This window comes from Euleptes europaea, chromosome 4, assembly GCF_029931775.1.
Source record: "Euleptes europaea isolate rEulEur1 chromosome 4, rEulEur1.hap1, whole genome shotgun sequence".
Lineage (NCBI taxonomy): Eukaryota > Metazoa > Chordata > Lepidosauria > Squamata > Sphaerodactylidae > Euleptes > Euleptes europaea.
The window spans coordinates 28,599,419-28,618,474 of record NC_079315.1 but is presented as its reverse complement, the minus strand read 5'-3'; the positions used below and the strand labels follow the sequence as shown (position 1 = coordinate 28,618,474).

The following is a 19,056-nucleotide window of genomic DNA, read 5'->3' as shown; positions in this document are numbered from 1 at the left end:
ACCCACAATAATTACTTAGCTGTACTAGAATATGTTATTTAAAAAAACACAGCTGTATGGCTTATATTTTCTTTTTCAAACTTACTACTATTGAAGAGCTTATTGTTACATTACCCAAAATAAGGTGTTGGCTACAATAAATTTTCTTATGCCAAAGTCTTTTTTATATAATGTTGTAAATCAAAACAATTTTATACAACAGTTATAATAACTCAAATTGCTGCCAACAGTCTTTCTTAGCACTTTGTGCTTTAAACAATTCGAATCTTCACCATAAACCAAAAGAAATTACAAAAACAGTCTATGTAGTTCATATTAGGTGGGACAGCTTCCCGGTGAGTAGTGCTGTTTCAAAAGAAATTTCTTCAGCCACCCCTGGCCGTTTTTGTATTGCTTCAAAATTATATTGTTTAAATAAATTTCTTCCATAAGGATAGTAGTTTGTATGTTTTTGGGATCATCTAGCAGTCACTGACAGGCTTCTATAGTCCCATGTAGTAAGTTTGAAAAAGAAAATATAAGCCATACAACTGTGTTTTTTTTTTTAAATAACAAGTACCTGGAGGTTGGCAACCCTACCCACAAGGCTATATGCACATACATACGTTTGTGGGGAGCTGCATGTTACAGGCCCGCTCTATTCTTTCATTGCCACGCCCCCTTCCATACCTTGCAGTGAGCTAGGATGGTGAGGGGAAGGCTCTTTGCTCACAGCATAATACTCTTCTTTCTCTCTCCTATGGATCCAGGCCTGGAGAGCTTTTTCTTCTGATGTTAACCATGTGACCACAAAGCACTAGGGCAGCCTTTTGTTTCCAAGTGGCTGGCAGATGCATCTGGTGCTGCCTGATAGTTCCTACTGTGCTTTAGCCACAAATCCTTTATTATGACTCAGACGATTTGCCAGCTCATGGCCAGCAGGTGCCCCAGCATTATGCATTACTGCTGCCCTCCTCAGTACAAATATCGTGTGTGTGTGTGTGTTAAGTGCCGTCAAGTCACTTCCGACTCATGGCAACCCTATGAAGCAATGTCCTCCAAAAATGTCCTATCTTTGACAACCTTGCTCAGATCTTGCAAACTGAGGGCTGTGGCTTCCTTTATTGAGTCAATCCATCTCTTGTTGGGTCTTCCTCTTTTCCTGCCGCCCTCAACTTTTCTTGGCATAACTGTCTTTTCTAGTGACTCTTGTCTTCTCATAATGTGACCAAAATATGATAGCCTCAGTTTAGTCATTTTAGCTTCTAGGGTCAGTTCCGGCTTGACTTGATCTATAACCCACAGATTTGTTTTTTTGGCAGTCCACGGTATCCGTAACACATTCCTCCAACACCACATTTCAAAGGAATCTACTTTCTTCCTATCAGCTTGCTTCATTGTCTAGCTTTCACACCCATACATAGTAATAGGGAATATGAAGGCATGGATTAACTTGATCTTGGTGGCCAGTGACACAGTCTTACACTTCAGAATCTTTTCTAGCTCCTTCATGGCTGCCCTTCCCAGTCTCAATCTCCTTCTCTTTTCTTGGCTGTAGTCTCCCTATAAATAAACTATAAATATTATAAACTATAAATATCATGTTATATTGTTCAAACATTTCTGTTGATTAGTCTTTGCTGCACAGCATGTCTTTTAATGTTTAAACACTGATTTTGTTGGAAGTACCAATAAATATATCTATAATTTTTATCGACCATTTACATTTTTGTGAATGATTGTGTAAGTAGGGGCCCCAGTGCACTGCTTTGCCCGGGGCCCTATAATGCTGTTAAGACGGCCCTGATTGTTAAGTAAAATAGCATTTCCCCTCTTATTCCCCCTTTATCCTTCAACATGATGATTGTTATGGTTTAGGTTAAAGATTGGGAGTAGAAAAAAATTCAGGGGTGAAGGTTGACTGGTTACATATTTCCCCCTTGTATTTTTATTGTGGAATAAAAACATCTTAATATAGCTTCAAAAAAAAAAAAAAACCCTCTTCCATCATGTATGAAACTTTCCAACACATTTCAACAACCAGCAAGATAATGATACTGCAAATACAAATAACTTCTTGAGGCACAGCGTCCCTCGTATCTGCCTAAAGTCCTTGATGTTTCGAAGGCCTTGTCATCTGGTATCTCCCAATGCCAGGCATAACAACTGTTGCTCACCTCCAATTCTGGTCAAGTTGCTTCAAGATCTGGCCAGCAAATAAAGAGAGCAAGGATGCACTGCACGGCCAATACCCCCAACTATAGACAAGACCTGTACATTACTGTGCTGATAATGAGGAAATTCTTGAGAGATAAGATTGGCGGAATGTTCTCATTTCATTCCCCCCACCCGCACTCCTTGGAAGCATGAAAACGATCACAGTTCATTTGGTTCTAGGTTTAAAAGCACAAGGCCAGTTTCTTGGCTGTATATGCATCATTTTAATGGTGTGACTAACATTACCTTCAGTACTGTGTTTTACAAGTTCTCGAGAAAGAAACAGCAAGAACCTTATCTGAACTCACAAAATTGTATCCCCAAACACCCCAGAACCAGGATAAACGAACAATGTATTGTGCTTGTTGATAAGCTACCTTTTTGCACATTTGCATTTGTGGTGCTTTACAGGAAAAGAAATGAAAAACAAGCAGCAATATTATTTGAATGCTTTCCCATGCAGGGGCCGAGCAATAAATTACAGGGGATACTCAGCTGCTGAATGCGATGACAAAACTTTGCATGTCTTTCTTAAGCATTAAACATTATCAGGGAAACACATATCCCTCCTGGGTTTCGTTGATAACCATTGCATTGAACAAAACATGTGACATTTTATCCTTGAACTCAGGAGTGCCTGTTCCTTGCTGTGCTTCAATCGCTGCTAATTCAGTGGGAAGGAAGGAGAGACCGAGGAAATATTGTGTGCAGTCATGTCATGTCAATAATCTTGTTTAACTAAACATTACTGAGTAAATGTTGGGGGGGGTATGCAGGTCCCCCCCCCATTAAAATCTAGTTAGGTGCATAAATAGGGTTGCCAACCTCCAAGTACTAGCTGGAGATCTCCTGCTATTACAACTGATCTCCAGCCGATAGAGATCCGTTCTCCTGGAGAAAATGGCTACTTTGGCAATTGAACTCTATGGCATTGAAGTCCCTCTCCTTCCCAAACTCCGCCCTCCGCCTCCGCCCCAAAAACGGTTGTGAAGAGGGACCTGGCAACCCTATGCTAGTATAGGAGGGAATCGATGATGGCACAGATTCCTTCCCCTCTTAAAGCACATCTCTGTAAACTTCCAGCTTTGAGCCAAAACACCGAGGAAACACTGTTTCCCTGAACAGCCGGTCATTTGCATCACAAGTACAGCTTTTATGTCTGTGCTACAGTTTTCCAGCCAACACCCCCCCCCCCGCAAATGTAACATTTGGCATTGAAAAAGCTTTATAATTATTTGGTACTTGTGGCTCATTAGCAACCGTCATTGAAATGTAATACTACACCAATCAGCAAGTATATTGTTCTATTCAACAAACTTCAATTGCCTGCTTCCAGTGTGTAAGCATTTTATAAAATGTCGCTGGCTGTCTACTAATCCAGTGATGGCCAGCAACATCTGAAATGGCAGCGGAGCGATCTAAAACATTGCACTTGTGAGTTCACACAGGCCATTTATGCCAGTCTTCCTCCTAGCCTTGTGTGTATGGTCATTTATGCAGGGGAAATTCGCATTTGCTTTGCTGCACAGTTTTCTGCTCCGAATTCTTAAACATCATATGCATGAGGGATTCTCCCCCCCCCTCGCCCCAATTCCAGGAGTACTTTGTGATTAATTAGGCTCCCCCCCCCCCCGCAGTGATTCACAGAGCTTCTGAGTCCCTCTCCCTGAAAACGCAGCCTCCTTGCACTTTACTTGGAGGGAGTGGGTCAGCTCTTAAAGGGACTGCATGTGCTTTTGCTGGTTATTCCTCCCCATCTTTCTTCCAAACTTTGCAGCCTTCTTTGGTGTCTTCCTGCACTTTTCATGATGGTTTAACTCCCTCTTTTGTGCTTTGCTTTGAGGGAAGGGGTTGGATGGCAGGGACAGACACATGGGAGGGAGATGCCAAAATGGGTGTGGGGAGAAAAACCCGAAGTTAAGAGAGATGCATGGAAATGGGGGAAATTTGTGTTCCTCTTGGCTTGAAGCAGTATTTAAATTCGTTCTAAAACAGGATCCTAGAACTGCGGGGGAAGAATGTCGCCAGAGCGAAGTCACGTCTGAAGGTCGGTAAAATCATGAATAATGCAAAGGAAGCCTCAAAGCAGTCCAGCAGGGACTGTGAAGTAAATACGCCTGTATAAATGGCCTATGTGTGTAAAGTGCCATCAAATTACATCTGACTTACAGCAACCCCAGCATGGGGCTTTCAAGGCGAGAGAGAAGCAGGGGTGGCCTTCCTCTGCAGAGTCTTTCTTGGTGGTCTCCCTTTCAAGCACTGGCCCTGCTTAGCTTCTGAGACCTGACAAGATGGGGCTATACCATGCTGCCTTCCCTCCCTCCTCCTAGTTTTAGACCCAGTGGAAACGGCGATATCCTTCACCCCAGTTTCTGATCAGCAGTGTACTTTGTAGGTCTTGGCTGTCTGAATAAGAAATTGTAGTGCATTGCAATTTTATAGCTAATATTGTTTCTGGCTTATGTTTCTTACAGCAGCAATCAGTAGCTAGCAGTCCCAAGCTAAATCTGCACCCCCCCCCCGAGAGTATATGCTGTTTCTGCCCAGGCAAGAATGTTGAAAATGGGGCTTGCCTAGGGTTGCCAACCTCCAGGTACTAGCTGGAGATCTGCTATTACAACTGATCTTCAGCCGATATAGATCAGTTCACCTGGAGAAAATGGCCGTTTTGGCAATTGGACTCAATGGCATTGAAGTCCCTCCCCTCCCCAAACCCTGCCCTCCTCAGGCTCCACCCCAAAAACCTCCCGCCAGTAGCGAAGAGGGACCTGGAAACCCTAGGCTTGCCTGCAGCTCACTTTGGGCTAGGATAAGGTCTCGCAGCTCACTATCCTCCATCATCTACTCAGGAGTGGTCTTTTTGGGAAATTACTGGCTAGTTCCTACAGTGTCCATGAAAAAGGAGTCTGTTATGATATGTTTTATCTAGAGAGTGTATACTTTGCCCGGGGAGGGGGGGAAGGAAACAGAGTCGCTAACAATGGCTGGTTGTTTTTTTTTTTTTTGTGATGTGTGAAAGCAGTTCAAGCTTGGTGAATTTAATCATGGATGCTTCCACTCAGATGTTTTACAATTGCCAATTTCAAAAGGAGCAACACATATATATTCCAGCTTTGGAACATGTTTACTAGACCCCAAATTAATCTGGAGTCTGGTATGTATGTACCAAATTGGGAAATCCATGCACTGCTCCATCCAGAGGATTGCACGTAGTGCATTTGTTCCATATGCACAGTGACAGTGGCAGGAATGCAATGTAATTGCTGCTGTAGCAATTTAGCTACCACCATTTTTTTTTTGAGACAGCATATGCCCTCCAGTGGCATGGGGGCTTGAAGGGATTCTGAGGAAGGCATAAAAATGGCTAAAAATGGGCCCCGTTGAGCTAAAAATGGGCCCCCAAAGCAACATTATTGTCCCTGTACCACCACCACAGCCCCATGCATCAACTGCTGCATGCAGCTGAAATATCACGCTATTACTGCAGAAACTGGGAAGTATCCCACAAAAAAATGAAATGTGGACGAATTGTGGTTTTGTCGTATGAGCAAAGGGTGCTAAATAACAAGCTGGGGAAAAAGTATTTCAAAAGATGCCTCCTCCTACTCCCCTTCTGCTTAATCAGCTAGGAAAGAAACAACTGCAGCTCTTAGTAAAAAGCAACCTGCCAAGTGGAGTTGTGTGCACAAGCTCCTGAGGGATTAATTGTTCATTACTGTGAAATGTGCCATCTCGAAGCCTTTGGAAACAAAAGGCATCTGTCATATGGGCTTTGCACGGAAACCTCACTGCAACGCCTAGCAACTCTAATTTTGTCAAGCCCAACCAATACATGTATTTAATTGTTGCTGATTTCCACCCAAGTTGTTCTCTGCATAGTGGATTCTTGCTCCTGTGGACTAAGAAGCAAGAGTGGGTCGGTATGGAATCTTATAACAATGGCCAGAATCATTGGAAACTCTTTATCTAATAAGAAAGAATGGTCGATGAAAGTGTACGAAATGATACATATGATAAAGTTGACAGCTTTTTACGACAGTTATGCCATGTATACAGGAGGGAGTTGTCTTGATGATATTTTTATATATTGTGCAGGACAAGTAAGCTCGAGGGATATGTATTTCTGCATTCTTCATATTTTAAGAAATGAATATTTACTTGTATGTGGCTTTTGTGGTTTATTGCTTATAAATCAAATAAAAAGCACAGGGAGCACAAACTAATTCCAGTAAAACTTCTTGTAATCCAAGAGAGTTAAGGGTGCCCTTAGAAGACTCTAAGACAAGGGTGGGGAACCTTTTTTCTGCCAAGGGCCATTTGGATATTTATAACATCATTTGCAGGCCATACAAAATTATCAACTTAAAAATTAGCCGACCAAGCCCCAAGCAGGCAGCTGCCCCAGATGACACCCCTGCGCGGCAAGCAGGCAGGCAGCCAACTGGTGGTGCACTCGCCCACCTGGTGGCACAGGATAGTCTGTTGCACCAGCCAGGCATAACCATCCAGCCGCCCGCCAGAGTTGCTCCTGCTCCGCACAGTCGGGGCCGGATTCTACAGCCGGCTCCTGATACCTCTGCCTGCAGGGATGAAATGAGGACACACTGGCTAAGAACCCCCCCCCCCTTGCACATTCTGTCCCTGCCCCTTTTAACACCTCCATTGTCACCACTTCTGGCCCCAGCCCTCTTGTAGTACAGAGGGAATACGTTTCTTCATGGCCTAGGTGGGAAAGGGTTAACAGTTTCTTGGGCTTTCCTAACAGCTCCATAGCTAACGACTCTTCTACAAGGGGGGGGAAGGTTCCTTTTCTCGGCAAAACAAACTCACATCTCCTTGAATACAGGCTATTCTTGTCCGCAGGAGGGGTGGATCACCAGTCATTCTGAGCTAGAGATCTGCCAGGACCCACGAAGGGCCAGACCAAATGATTTTGTGGGCCTTAAATGGCCCCCAGGCCTGACGTTCTCCACCCCGCTCTAAGATCATTAGTCATATAGGCTTTCCTCAGCAATGCTGTCACTGTGCTCTTACAATTTCCCCACAGTGATGAAACCTGAAACTTAAAATTTCAGAATTCTCTGAATTCTGAGCCATAAAATGTTCAGCAATGATCTAGGCACTTTGAACTAATGCAGAATATTGAGTAGCTTAATTTAACAATCTTAGGAGCCCCGTGGCACAGTGTTAAGCTGCAGTACTGCAGTCAAAAGCTCTGCTCACGACCTGAGTTCGATCCCGACGAAAGTTGGTTTCAGGTAGCCAGCTCAAGGTTGACTCAGCCTTTCATCCTTCCGAGGTCGGTAAAATGAGTACCCAGCTTGCTGGGGGTAAAGGGAAGATGACTGGGGAAGGCACTGGCAAACCACCCCGCAAACAAAGTCTACCTTGGAAACGTCGGGATGTGACGTCACCCCATGGGTCAGGAATGACCCGGTGCTTGCACAGGGGACCTTTACCTTTTTAATTTAACACTCTTATCTTTTACATAACCTTGAGTTGTGTGGAAGTACCCACGTGTGTATTTTTTTAAAACTTCCAGATTGAAACAGGGACATTGTCCTAAGTTAACTTCAGAACTTGGCCATAACTTCCTCCATAACCACCTTACCTCTGTCCCATACCAATATCAGAGAATCAGTGCTACATCTGAAATTGAGAATTTATGGTTGGATTGAGAGTATGAATTTTCACATCACTTTTGCCATTTAGACATTTAAAATTTTCTCTACCCTCCACCAGCAGCACAATTATATGCAGAACTTAACATGTGTAGGCTATTTATGCCTACAGGTTACAACAACTAGAAGTAAATCCAGTTATGGCACTGGAAAATACATGTTTCAAGACATCAGCAAATTGATAGAACAAAGCACTCAAATTTTTGGCAGTGTAGTCGTCACAGAGTATATTCTAGGCGCTGCTACACCTAGCAATAAGAACTGAGTAGAAAGTCTCAATCTCCACCTCCAATACATTCAGGGGTGCCCCTTGGAGAAGGAGCAAGGGACAGTTCTTAGGCTAAAGCTCTAAGAACAGGGGGTTCCTTTACTGATCCTTGTGGGAATTATTGGGATTTTGAGAACAGTGAGTGAATGTCACTACAACATGGCTGCCATGGGGATTGGGGTCACTTACAAAATTGTTGGGAGGTTCCAAGCCAAGCATCTTCCTATGGTGAAGGCAGCTATTTCTGAATGGGTGTTTCCTACAAAGGTGATGTCTCCTGGGCTCCTCTGAAGCACTTCCTGCTCCAATCAGGTGGTGGAAACCCAGGAGTGGTCCTTTGCTTTGGGGAAAAAAATGCTTCGGATGAGGAGAAACTGGACACCAGGAAACATATCAGTGGGCACCATGGTACTCACAGACACCTCTTTGGGATTACTGCTCTGAAATACACCACGATGAAGAACCATGTATGACCTACATAATGAATAAACACATTCCCCGGCAGAATTGGCCCCCATTATGTGAGGATTTCATATGTCTGGTCTGCCCTAAAGTTATCTAAAGGAGTCAAACATGAAAATGTGTACGGTGCTGGGGGTGGTGGTCTTGAAACTAGTAACCTGAGAACCAGGGCCCAGTGCCTTATGCTCTGCACCACCGCTACTACAGATAAGCCATTCCTAAGTGAAAGTTTCAGGAACGGCACCCTGGGCCAGCCCAGTGGAGGCATGTGATTGGGAGATCCAATCAGATCTACATGAGCTATATGGGGCTATATGGTTTTATGGAAGAACCGGCTCTACCCTGTCGGCTTCCTGGACCTACCGCTGGACCTGACACCCTGCCCGCCTACAACTGTGCTGCTTGCCTTTGTTCCTGCTGCTTCAATTAAGCTTTCTGCCCAGTGAGGCTGGTTTAGTCCAATTCAGTTCTGGCTGATCCTGACACTACAGATTGGATCCAGTGCAACATTTCCACAGGTGTAAGGACTTCCACCCATTGCGCATGACCAAGCCCCTCTCCACAGCCCAAATCCTGATCCTGGTAGGTAAAGGTAGTCCCCTGTGCGAGCACCGGGTCATTCCTGACCCATGGGGTGATGTTTACTAGGGTGGTTTGCCAGTGCCTTCCCAAGTCATCTACACTTTACCCCCAGCAAGCTCATTTTACCGACCTCGGAAGAACGGAAGGCTGAGTAGACCTTGAGCCAGCTACCTGAAACCGACTTCCGTTGGGATCGAACTCAGGTCGTGAGCAGAGCTTTTGACTGCAGTACTGCAGCTCACCACACTGCGCCTCTGGGTTCTTTCTCTTGCTCCTGGTAGTCCCCTCTTAACTAGGAGCAGGATTTCGGAGAGCATTTCAGGTTGATGTGGGAGGGAGGCATTGTAAAACCCATGCCCCATATGGGTGAAAAGTGCTTGTACCTGAAGTAATGCTGCACTGGATACCACCCCACATTCTTAAGGTGTGGTTGTCAGAGTGCATGGCATGGGTTCCACAATGTCTTCACAGGGAGGAGGCAGCAGAAAGCCATAATTTGGTGGGTGAACTTGGTTGTGTGAATCCATCTTCAACTGAGGTGCTAAGAAACACCGAGCTGATCCAAACAGAAACACATATGCTGTGTTACACATCTGAAAGCTCCTGCAGTCTTTTCAGTATCTGCAAATGTCTTAAGAACAGAAAATGAAAATCCCTTTGAAAATGAGAGTCGCAGGATATTCTGTTCTTGATAAGCAAAGCTTCAGCAAGAAGTTCTTGTTTTGAAGCTGGCTGTAGGACATTGCTGTTGTACCAAGGGCAAGTTTTCAAAAGAAATGTACTTGAGATCCTCCATAAGAAAGGTTCTTTCAACAATAGTTTTGGGAAAAGACATTTTGATAGCCAGAAGCTGTGAACAAGATTTCTCTCATGTCACTTTCAATTGCAGCTTGGCTTTTACTATGAGGTTATATTTTAGTACGCCAAAAATAACCCTTTCAGGCAAGTAAAAAAAAATTAAAAAGGGTACAGCAAAATTTTGAGCTATTTGATAGAGGATATCTCGGGTTAGCAGGCCAGCAGATTTACACAGGATTCGTTTCCCCACTCCTACACACGAAGCCAGCTGGGTGACCTTGGGCTAGTCACAGCTCTCTCAGCCTCACCTACCTCACAGGGTGTCTGTTGTGGGGAGGGGGAGGGAAGGTGATTGTAACCTGTTTGAGTCTCCCTTAAGTGGTAAAGAAAGTCGGCATATAAAAACCAACTCTTCTTCTTCTACACTGGCTTTGGGACTAGCTCTGTCTCATGTGCTGGTGAAATAGCCACTGGCTGTGCTCTTGGGCCAAAATTCCTTCTGAGCATTTAAATAAGGGGACTGATCAGTGCAAGAAGGGCATCAATGCTGATGGGCTGTCTGAGCATCCCTATGATTGCAAGACAGGCACAGTGTTGAAATAGCAATGGAGAACACAGGGGAACCAGAGAGACTCTGGAGGTTTGGAGCAGCTGAAAAGCAGAACGGAGCTGGTGACTTCCCACTTGTCTAGGGATGTTCACCCAAGTTTCTACAGCACGTAGCTCTGCTATCTGATACAGCCTCCTACAACCAAGGACAACATTCCCTGTCTTCTGACAGCTGGGTTTTTTTAAAGTTTGGAAAGTTCCTTCAGAAGTGGGCAACTGAGAAGAAGCAGTGATGGGAAGAGGCCATTCAAATAAACACTGTAACCGTCTCTGAGATGTAGGAACTAAATATCCACACGTTTCACCCAGGACAGTTTAGGAACGAAAGAAAAAGAAATGAAATAAAAAGATATAATTTGGCTCCCAGCTATGAAGGCAGTAGCTGACATTCTGTGGATGGATTTGCTCGCTCTATAGTCTGGGTGAACTTGGACGGTTGGACAGTTCCAGACCCTTCCATATCTTCTTTCACTGTCTTCCAAGTGACTAGTAGATGTACATATCAGACACTGGAGTAAGTCTGGGTTACTGGAGAAGGTAGCATAACAATCTGCTTGGTGGTAGATAAAAGTCGAACCTCATCAGACAACATCCTTTTTGCTAGGGCAGCTTGAGATGCATGTACCACTGCCCTATACAGATAAGAGAAAAAGAACGAGTTAGGGAAGGTAGTGGAGAGAGGGGGGAAATCCAGTTACAACTGAAATACTGTCATTGCTGAAGGGCAAAGCTATAATCTCTCTGCCCCCAAAGCTGTGGATGCTGTCACTGGGGTGTATCCAACCCTGCAGTTCCTCCAATAGAATGGCATTTCTGTATGCTGAAGTGGGGGCAATGGTTTCTGCTAATTCCTCACTTTGCCCCCTATGCTGTACCGAAGATCTGCTGACCCCCTCCCTCTGAACAAACATTTCAGGGGCTCAGGAGGCTGCAGCAGAATAAACCCCACAGTTTATTGGATAACTCACTCAGGGGTAGGTTGTATGAAAAAACACCACATCAATAAAAATATCATAGTGAACAAATAATCCTTGTAAATGATTCATGCAAACAAGTTATCAACAGATCTCGCTAAAATCTGAATCAAACAAGAAAAATACAAACTGTTTTTACAAATTATCCCATTAAAAGGGGGGGGGAACCCCCCCAAACTATTAATGGACCCTCAAGGATTCAGCTTAGATCTATCATCCAATAAAATTGTGTCATAATTCTAAACAGCACATGTATTGAGTGTGCGTGTACATATACACAAGAGAACAAGGCGGTAGGGTTCTGAGTAGGTATAGTGGATGATACTGATTAAGGCTGCAAGTGGGCGAACTACACTTTTGCATACTTCTCCCCCCCCCCCCCCCGGTAAAAAACGCCCTGCAAGGAGAAAGCAGGAATAGAAAACCAGCAGGCAAGGTGGGGAGGGCCAGGGCAGAACCTTTCTCCCTGATGTATCTTTTTTTAACGCAGGGAATTTTTTACTTGGGAATGCATTCAAAAATGGTTTCCCTTCTCTTACCCATCGTCCGAAATAGTTTAGAATTCTACCATTTTTTTCAAAATGGTTAGATGAGGCTTAAATGACAAGTCATCAAGTGATAAGACACTGATTGAGGCGCATGTGTACCCCTTAAACGCTACAATGGTTCTTAAACTGTGGATTGGGACCCAAAAGTGGGTCACAATTCCCTCACAACTGCAGGTGGCTCAAAAACCCAGGATGGATGATGAGGAACAGAGTGAGCTGGGAGGACGAAGCGTTCGGCAGGTCAATAGCAAATTTGGGTTTGCTTCTGCGTACTGAACAAAATGAACCTAAAATACAGTCTGCTCCTCAGTAACACCATATAAGTGTGAAACATGAAAAAAAGTAAAATATAAATCTGTACACTGTTAACTATTTCTCCATTTTATTTTAGGGAAACATAATGTAGCAAGAAGAAAAAGGATGAGGAGGAGGAGTTGGTTTTTATATACCAATTTTAGCTGCCTTTTAAGGAGAATCAAACCAGCTTACAAACTCCTTCCCTTCCTCCCCCCCACAACAGACACCTTGTGAGATAATAGAAAAGAGCGAGAGGCCAGTAGCACCTTAAAGACTAACAAAATTTTTGGCAGGGTATGAGCTTTTGTGAGCCACAGCTCACTTCTTCAGCTCACAATCCTTACGAACGCATTAATCCAAACAAAAACCACCTGCAGGTTTTAAATTATGTTACATGTATTATATGGGGTATGGCCAGGAGGAAACTGGTGTTGCTTTTCTGGCCAACTAACATTAAAAGCACAATGGCACTTTTGGAAAGTCTGCTTTGGAATTTGGATCATGAGAGTCTAATTAAAATATTTTCCAAAAATAACAAATAAGCCTCTTTCTTCCCAGCCTCAACAAAGCTCTGTCTCACACTATGCTATTTCAAATACCAATGAGCAGTTTACATTGATGAGCTGTCCATAATTCACAAGTAAAATCAAAGCATTTGCTTCTCAAGTAAGATGTGAGGAAGATTCTCTTCCTCACATCTTACTTGAGAAGCAAATGGAGCCGCCATCCACATATTTCTTCACAGGAAACATATAAAGATGTGGCATAGGTAGTGGATTTTACATACCTATGTATGTATTAACAGAGTTATGTGAAGATATATTTAAATCTTCAGATAAATTTTAAACATTCTTATCCATGAAAATAAAATACTATTTCTCTTTCACATCTCTCAAAAAGGAGCTTCCATAAAATTGAAAAAATAATTTTCAAGAGTGCCACTGCTATCAAACATATATTATTTGACAGCAACCATTGTTCTCGACATGTTCAGAATGGTAAATTTGAACCCTCTGTGACGGGCGGCTACTGGATAGCATCAGTAACTTCACCCACACATCTCCTCCCCACCACATGGCCAGTCACCAGTATCACTTTATAAAATGTTTGCAACCATTTTCACTAAGATGGAGGATGATGTAAATGTATCTTTGCTACTTTAATCAATTGTTCCCTTGCTAGACAAAGGATGGGACCAGATTGAGAGCCAGTAGAAATCATGGGATGTTGCTCACTGAGCCAGCATTCAACTTGACAGTAGGCACATCTGTAACAGAAGCTGATAACTGGGCTCACACTGTAGGTGAAGAAGAATTAGTTTTTATATGCCGACTTTCTCTACCACTTAAGGGAGACTCAAACCGGCTTACAATCACCTTCCCTTCCCCTCCCCACAACATACACCCTGTGGGGCAGGCGGGGCTGAGAGAGCTTGAAGAGAGCTGTGACTAGCCCAAGGTCACCCAGCTGGTTTCAAGTGTAGGAGTGGGGAATCCAACCTGATTCACCAGATTAGCATCCGCCGCTCACGTGGAGGAGTGGGGAATCGAACCCGGTTCTCCAGATCAGCCTCCACCGCTCCAAACCACCACTCTTAACCACTACACCATGCTGGCTCTTGCTGCGACTGCCCTCTGAGTTCTACGGCTGCCTTCCCCCACGTTTATCATATTGCTCACTCTTTGGTAAAGACCCAACTCTAGCAGAAAGATTAAAATGTCTGGAATTAACTTAGCATTACATACCGTGCTGCGAACAGCGATAGTAACAGGATGGAGCAAAGAGTAGCAACTGACCCTAACATAACAGCAGTCACATGCTGTGGCTTGGATGATGCATCTGAAAGGAAAGGGAAAAAACTGAATAACTCAAGTGGACAGCTACCAAACGATTCCACTCAGCCTTGTGATTCAGTCTGAAGATGAGTGAAATTAAAAAAACACTGTGGCAAAACTCAAAATGCGGATTTACTGCTTCATCAGGTAGCGATGGAACTGACCAGGCAACAAGCGGCCAGTGACCTATTAAAGAAACTGTATTAACCATGGGCTGGATCTGCCTCCCCCACCTCCTCCTCCTGCTACAGCCTTGTGTGACCCCCTAAAAAGCAACTCCTGAGACCACAATAATAACTTACATTTTCCCTGGGTGCGTGCAATCAGACGTGTGCTGCAAGTTACATCCTGGGAAGTTAATTCCCAAGCATGCATGGGCCTGATTTGGATCAGGACCACTGTGCGCAGGGAGAGGGGGGCTTATGCCTCTCCCACCTGAAACGGCCCCAGTGTGCTACTATTTGCCCTGTCGGGAAAATCTAGGTTTACCCCATCAGTACAAATAAGTAGTATGTGCGTACTTAGGAAACATGTTTGCTGCTTTAATGCGTAGACATGCCCTTAAGTGCAAGGTGAGTTGCGATTAACCTCTCCACCCCTTAAAGTATTCAACCAACTGAAGAACCTGAAAACTCTCCATGGTGAGGGGGAGCTTGAATGAGGAGGAGTTGATCACAGGGCTTTAAGAACATAAAGAAGAGCCTTGCTGGATCAGACCAGTGGTCCATCTAGGCTAGCATCCTGTCTCACACAGTGACCAACCAAACTCTGAGCCCTTCCCCTAGTGTCGCCTCCTGGCACTGGTATTCACAGGTTTGTGTGTGTGTGTGAAGTGCCGCCAAGTTGCAGCCAACTTATGGCAACCCCTTTTGGAGGTTTTCATGGCAACAGAGGTGGTTTGCCAGTGCCATCCTCTGCACAGCAACCCTGGTATTCCTTCTTGGTGGTCTCCCATCCAAATACTAACTAGGGCTGACCCTGCTTGGCTTCTGAGATCTGACGAGATCAGGCTAGCCTGGGCCATCTAGGTCAGGGTGGCACTTTACACACATTCACAGGTTTACTGTCTCTGAATGTGGAGGTTCCCTTTAGTCGCTATGGCTAGTAGCCACTGATTGATCTATCCTCCATAAATCTGGCTAACCCCCTTTTAAAGCCATTTATGCCTGTCGCCATCACTACATCATCTGGCAGCAAATTTGACATTTTAATCCATAAGCGACAAGCTTCATAATAGGTTTGCTCCAGACAGGAAAACAGTCCTAGCACTCGCTCCAGAGTACTTGTTCACTGACGTTGAGTGGTCGAATGGGCTGGTAGGGGACAAATAGTAAGTAAGTAAATAGCCCGGTTTTGCAACAGAGGTTCGGAATAGATGGACAGTTGTTATTGTCTAACTCTATAATGTAGATTAGAGAAACAAACTAGTAATAAATCATCAAGACTGAAATCTGAACAAATGGCTAATCAGGACAAAATTACAATATACTTCTGGACAAATACATGCAAATATCTCCTGAGGCAAAATATAGTACAATTTATTTTTTAAAAAAACACAACACCACCAAATGCCATCTGCATGAAAACCATAGTTTAACATAAGCACTGAGCTCCAGACTTGGAAGTGAGGCTGAGCTTGCTAATGATGGCTATTTGCAGTAATGGGGGATGAAAGCTGATAAAACGAGAAGATGCCTGAAAATCTGATTTCTCTCGGATACCCAAAAAGCAGAGCTGCAAGATACAATGCGGGCAGATGTACCATATTTTTTCCCTTTCCATAGCCTGTTTCTCTGGGAAGAAGCCTCTGCCAGGAAGCAATGCTTGCGTGCACTAGTAGAAGGGCACGTGCCAAATTCAAGCATCTCATCAGCGTCTTGCCTAAAAATGCTTTGGCTCTGTCAGGGTGTGTAAAGTGGACTTATGGCGACTCCAGCAAGGGGCTTTCAAGGCAAGTGAGAAGGTGGGTGGTTGGCCATTGCCTTCCTCTGCAGAGTCTCCCTTGGAGGTCTCCCTTCCAAGTTACAACCCTGCTTAGCTTCCAAGATCTGACCAGATCTGGCTATATTATGCTGCCTTCCCTCTCGCTCTCAGTATTTCCAGAAAAAAAAATGGGGAAAAGACCAGTAACCAATCAGTGCGTTTTGTAGCTACTGTTCTGAAGTCATCTGGAAGTGGCTATACTACTATATACTATTGGACTAGGCGTTCTTGTCCTCCCCACACCCACTCCTTTTCAAGTGCAGAAAACCTCCCCATGGCTGTTCTGGCACTTGAAAAGGCTTGCGGGGAGGGGGGGAGGTGGCACCTGGTCCTGCTGTGCTGTGGGTCCAATGGGCCCTTGTGACATTTTTAAATGGCCCAAGTTCAGATCTAAAATGGTGGCAACATCCATGGGTCAGACCCGTGGACATCGTAACATTTAGTTTGGCCCTGAGAATGGCAGCAACTTCAAAAGAGGGGACAGCTGTTTCTGCCTCCTTCTGCGGAGGTTTACAGTCCATGTCCCCAATCCCAGAAAACTGATAAGGTTCTGCTGAAAAGGCTTTACATTCTGTCCTTATAAAAAAAAAATGTTGACCTGTTTGACCATGGGCCTAATTGCACAATAAACTTTTCCTAGATAGAGCTCATAATCAGGTCAACAGATATGTTCTAGGAGCTCAATGCTTCCCAGGCACACGGAGGTTCAATTCCAGCAGGACCTTGACACGCAAAAAAGAAGGGGCTGAACCCTCCCCACAGTTTCCCGGACCTGAAACAGCCCATGGGAGCTTCTATTTGCCTCACTGGGGAAACATAACTTGTTGGTGCAATTTCAAGTAAGGAAAATGGTGCAGGGAAGAAACTGAAGCCTCCTCTCCTTGCAGTGTACTCCCAATGTAAATCAGGCCCACATATTTTCGACAAATACAGAATTCCCTGACCATGCCCTGAATCCATCCACATTAAGAAAGCTTAAGGGCATGTAAGTTTTCTTAAGAAGGGGCTGACTGTTTTTACTAATTTCCTGCTCCCACTGCAGTCTACCACATTTTTCCTGAGGGTCCACTGACCTGCAGGGCAAAAAAATGGGGGGGGGGAATGGGTTGCTGTCCCCTCTCAATAAAATTTAAGGGCACTTATGATATCTCAACTGTGTGGTTGGATACAGGCTTATGCTTGGCAACTGTCAGTGTGGTGTTGTGATTGGAGCGTTGGACTAGAACAGGGGTGGGGAACCTTTTTCCTGCTAAGGGCCATTTGCGCATTTACAACATTATTTGGGGGCCATAACCAGGTGTAGATCTCCCGGGGGGGGGGAGACTACGGTTTCCAGGTCTCCAGCCACCACCTTGAGGTTGGCAACCCCAGGGAAGACCACACAGAGAAGGCCTGGAGGGCGCCCCTGCTCCCTCGTCCTTCCCCGCTCCCAGGTGGGAGGGCAGCCAGCGGTAGGCCTGAGCAAATGAGGTGCCAGGAGGCAGCTGATCCACAGGGAAGGAAGGGAGGAAGGAAAGAAAACAGAGAAAGAGGAAAAGGGAGGGAGGGGAAAAGAGAGAGAAAGGGAGAAAGAAATGGAGGGAGGGGGAGAAAGAAAGAAAAGGATGGAGGGAGACAGACAAAGAGACAGAAAAAGAGGGAGAGAAAGGAGAGTGACAGAAAAAGAAGAAGAAAAGAAAGAAAAGCCTTCCCCCCCCCCACACACACTTATGCACGCCGGCCCCAAGCGACCAGGCCCCAACCTCCACGCCTCCCCCCCCCCACACCCCCGGCCCCAGAGCTCCTGAGGGCCGCAGAAAATGTCCTCAGGGGCCGCATACGGCCCCCGGGCCTGAGGTTCCCCATCCCTGGACTAGAATCTGGGAGACCTAGATTCGAACCCCTCCCCACTCTGCTTATGGAAGCTTGCTGGGTAGCCTACTGAGACATCACAGGGTTATTGTGAGGATAAAAAAAACCTGACCCAGGGAACATGTACTGTGTAGTTAGGTCCTGAGAAATGCTGGTCCATAACTGCAAGGCTGTTTTCCCACACATCCAAAGAGCAACACAAGCATTTTCATACCTAGGGAGGTTTAGGGCTTGTGTTTCTCGATCATCAATTCTCTTTGGTTCATGGTCAACTTCTACTGAAAGTGAGGGGAGTTTTAAAAGCCGTTTGTGATAAGGCATTGGGAGGGAGGTTGCTGTAGAAAGGGAAATTTTTTTTTTAAGTCCCGCTGGGCATGACTGAGCATTTTGTAACAACAAAGTCTCTTTTGTAATGCCTAGTGATATGATAGAGGTGACGCAAGTCGGGTCAGCAATCCCATGACCCAGCTCGCAGTCACACGTACCATCAGGGGACTGACCTTACGAACTGCTCCATTATTTGGTGTGGCACCATTTTCCCTAGCGGAATCAGCCAAAGGAGGGTGCTGCTCGTCCCTTTCTTGGGATCCCAGGATACATAGAGCCCAAGAAAGAGGCAAACAGGCCCCATGGTAGCCGGTTTTGCTAGGGAAAACCATGTGGGAAGGAAGAATCCCCTTCTGCCTTCCTGCAGCACTTGGGCTGTATCGAGTGATGGAGTGGTTTGTTGGGTGAGTCCCCTGATGGTACGTGGGACTGCAAATTGGGCTTGGGGCTTGCATCACATTTATCATGTAGCTAGGCTCCAAGAGTGTTGCTGATTTAGTAACCCAGTTGAACACATTAGCTGTATTCTCATCACGAACATTACTGCAGTTCCTCCCAGCTCTTTCTGGTTTTTCCCCACTCACCACATTTTTGGCTCTGCCCCTTTTGCAGTGCAGTATAAGAATCAATTAAAATCCACAGTCT

At 45.0% G+C, this 19,056-nt stretch overlaps 1 protein-coding gene across 1 annotated transcript in view; it reads right to left on the bottom strand.

Annotated features, from left to right (window-relative positions):
* Nucleotides 1-11,098: 11,098 nt before the first annotated feature.
* SUSD1 (sushi domain containing 1) overlaps nt 11,099-19,056 on the bottom strand; it is an 83,137-nt gene continuing 75,179 nt past the window's right edge. The window contains exons 18-19 of the mRNA XM_056848957.1: nt 14,161-14,254; nt 11,099-11,228 (exon numbers count right to left, since the gene is read on the bottom strand). Coding sequence (XP_056704935.1) covers nt 11,099-11,228; nt 14,161-14,254 — 224 coding nt within the window. The remainder of the gene's footprint in view (nt 11,229-14,160; nt 14,255-19,056) is intronic.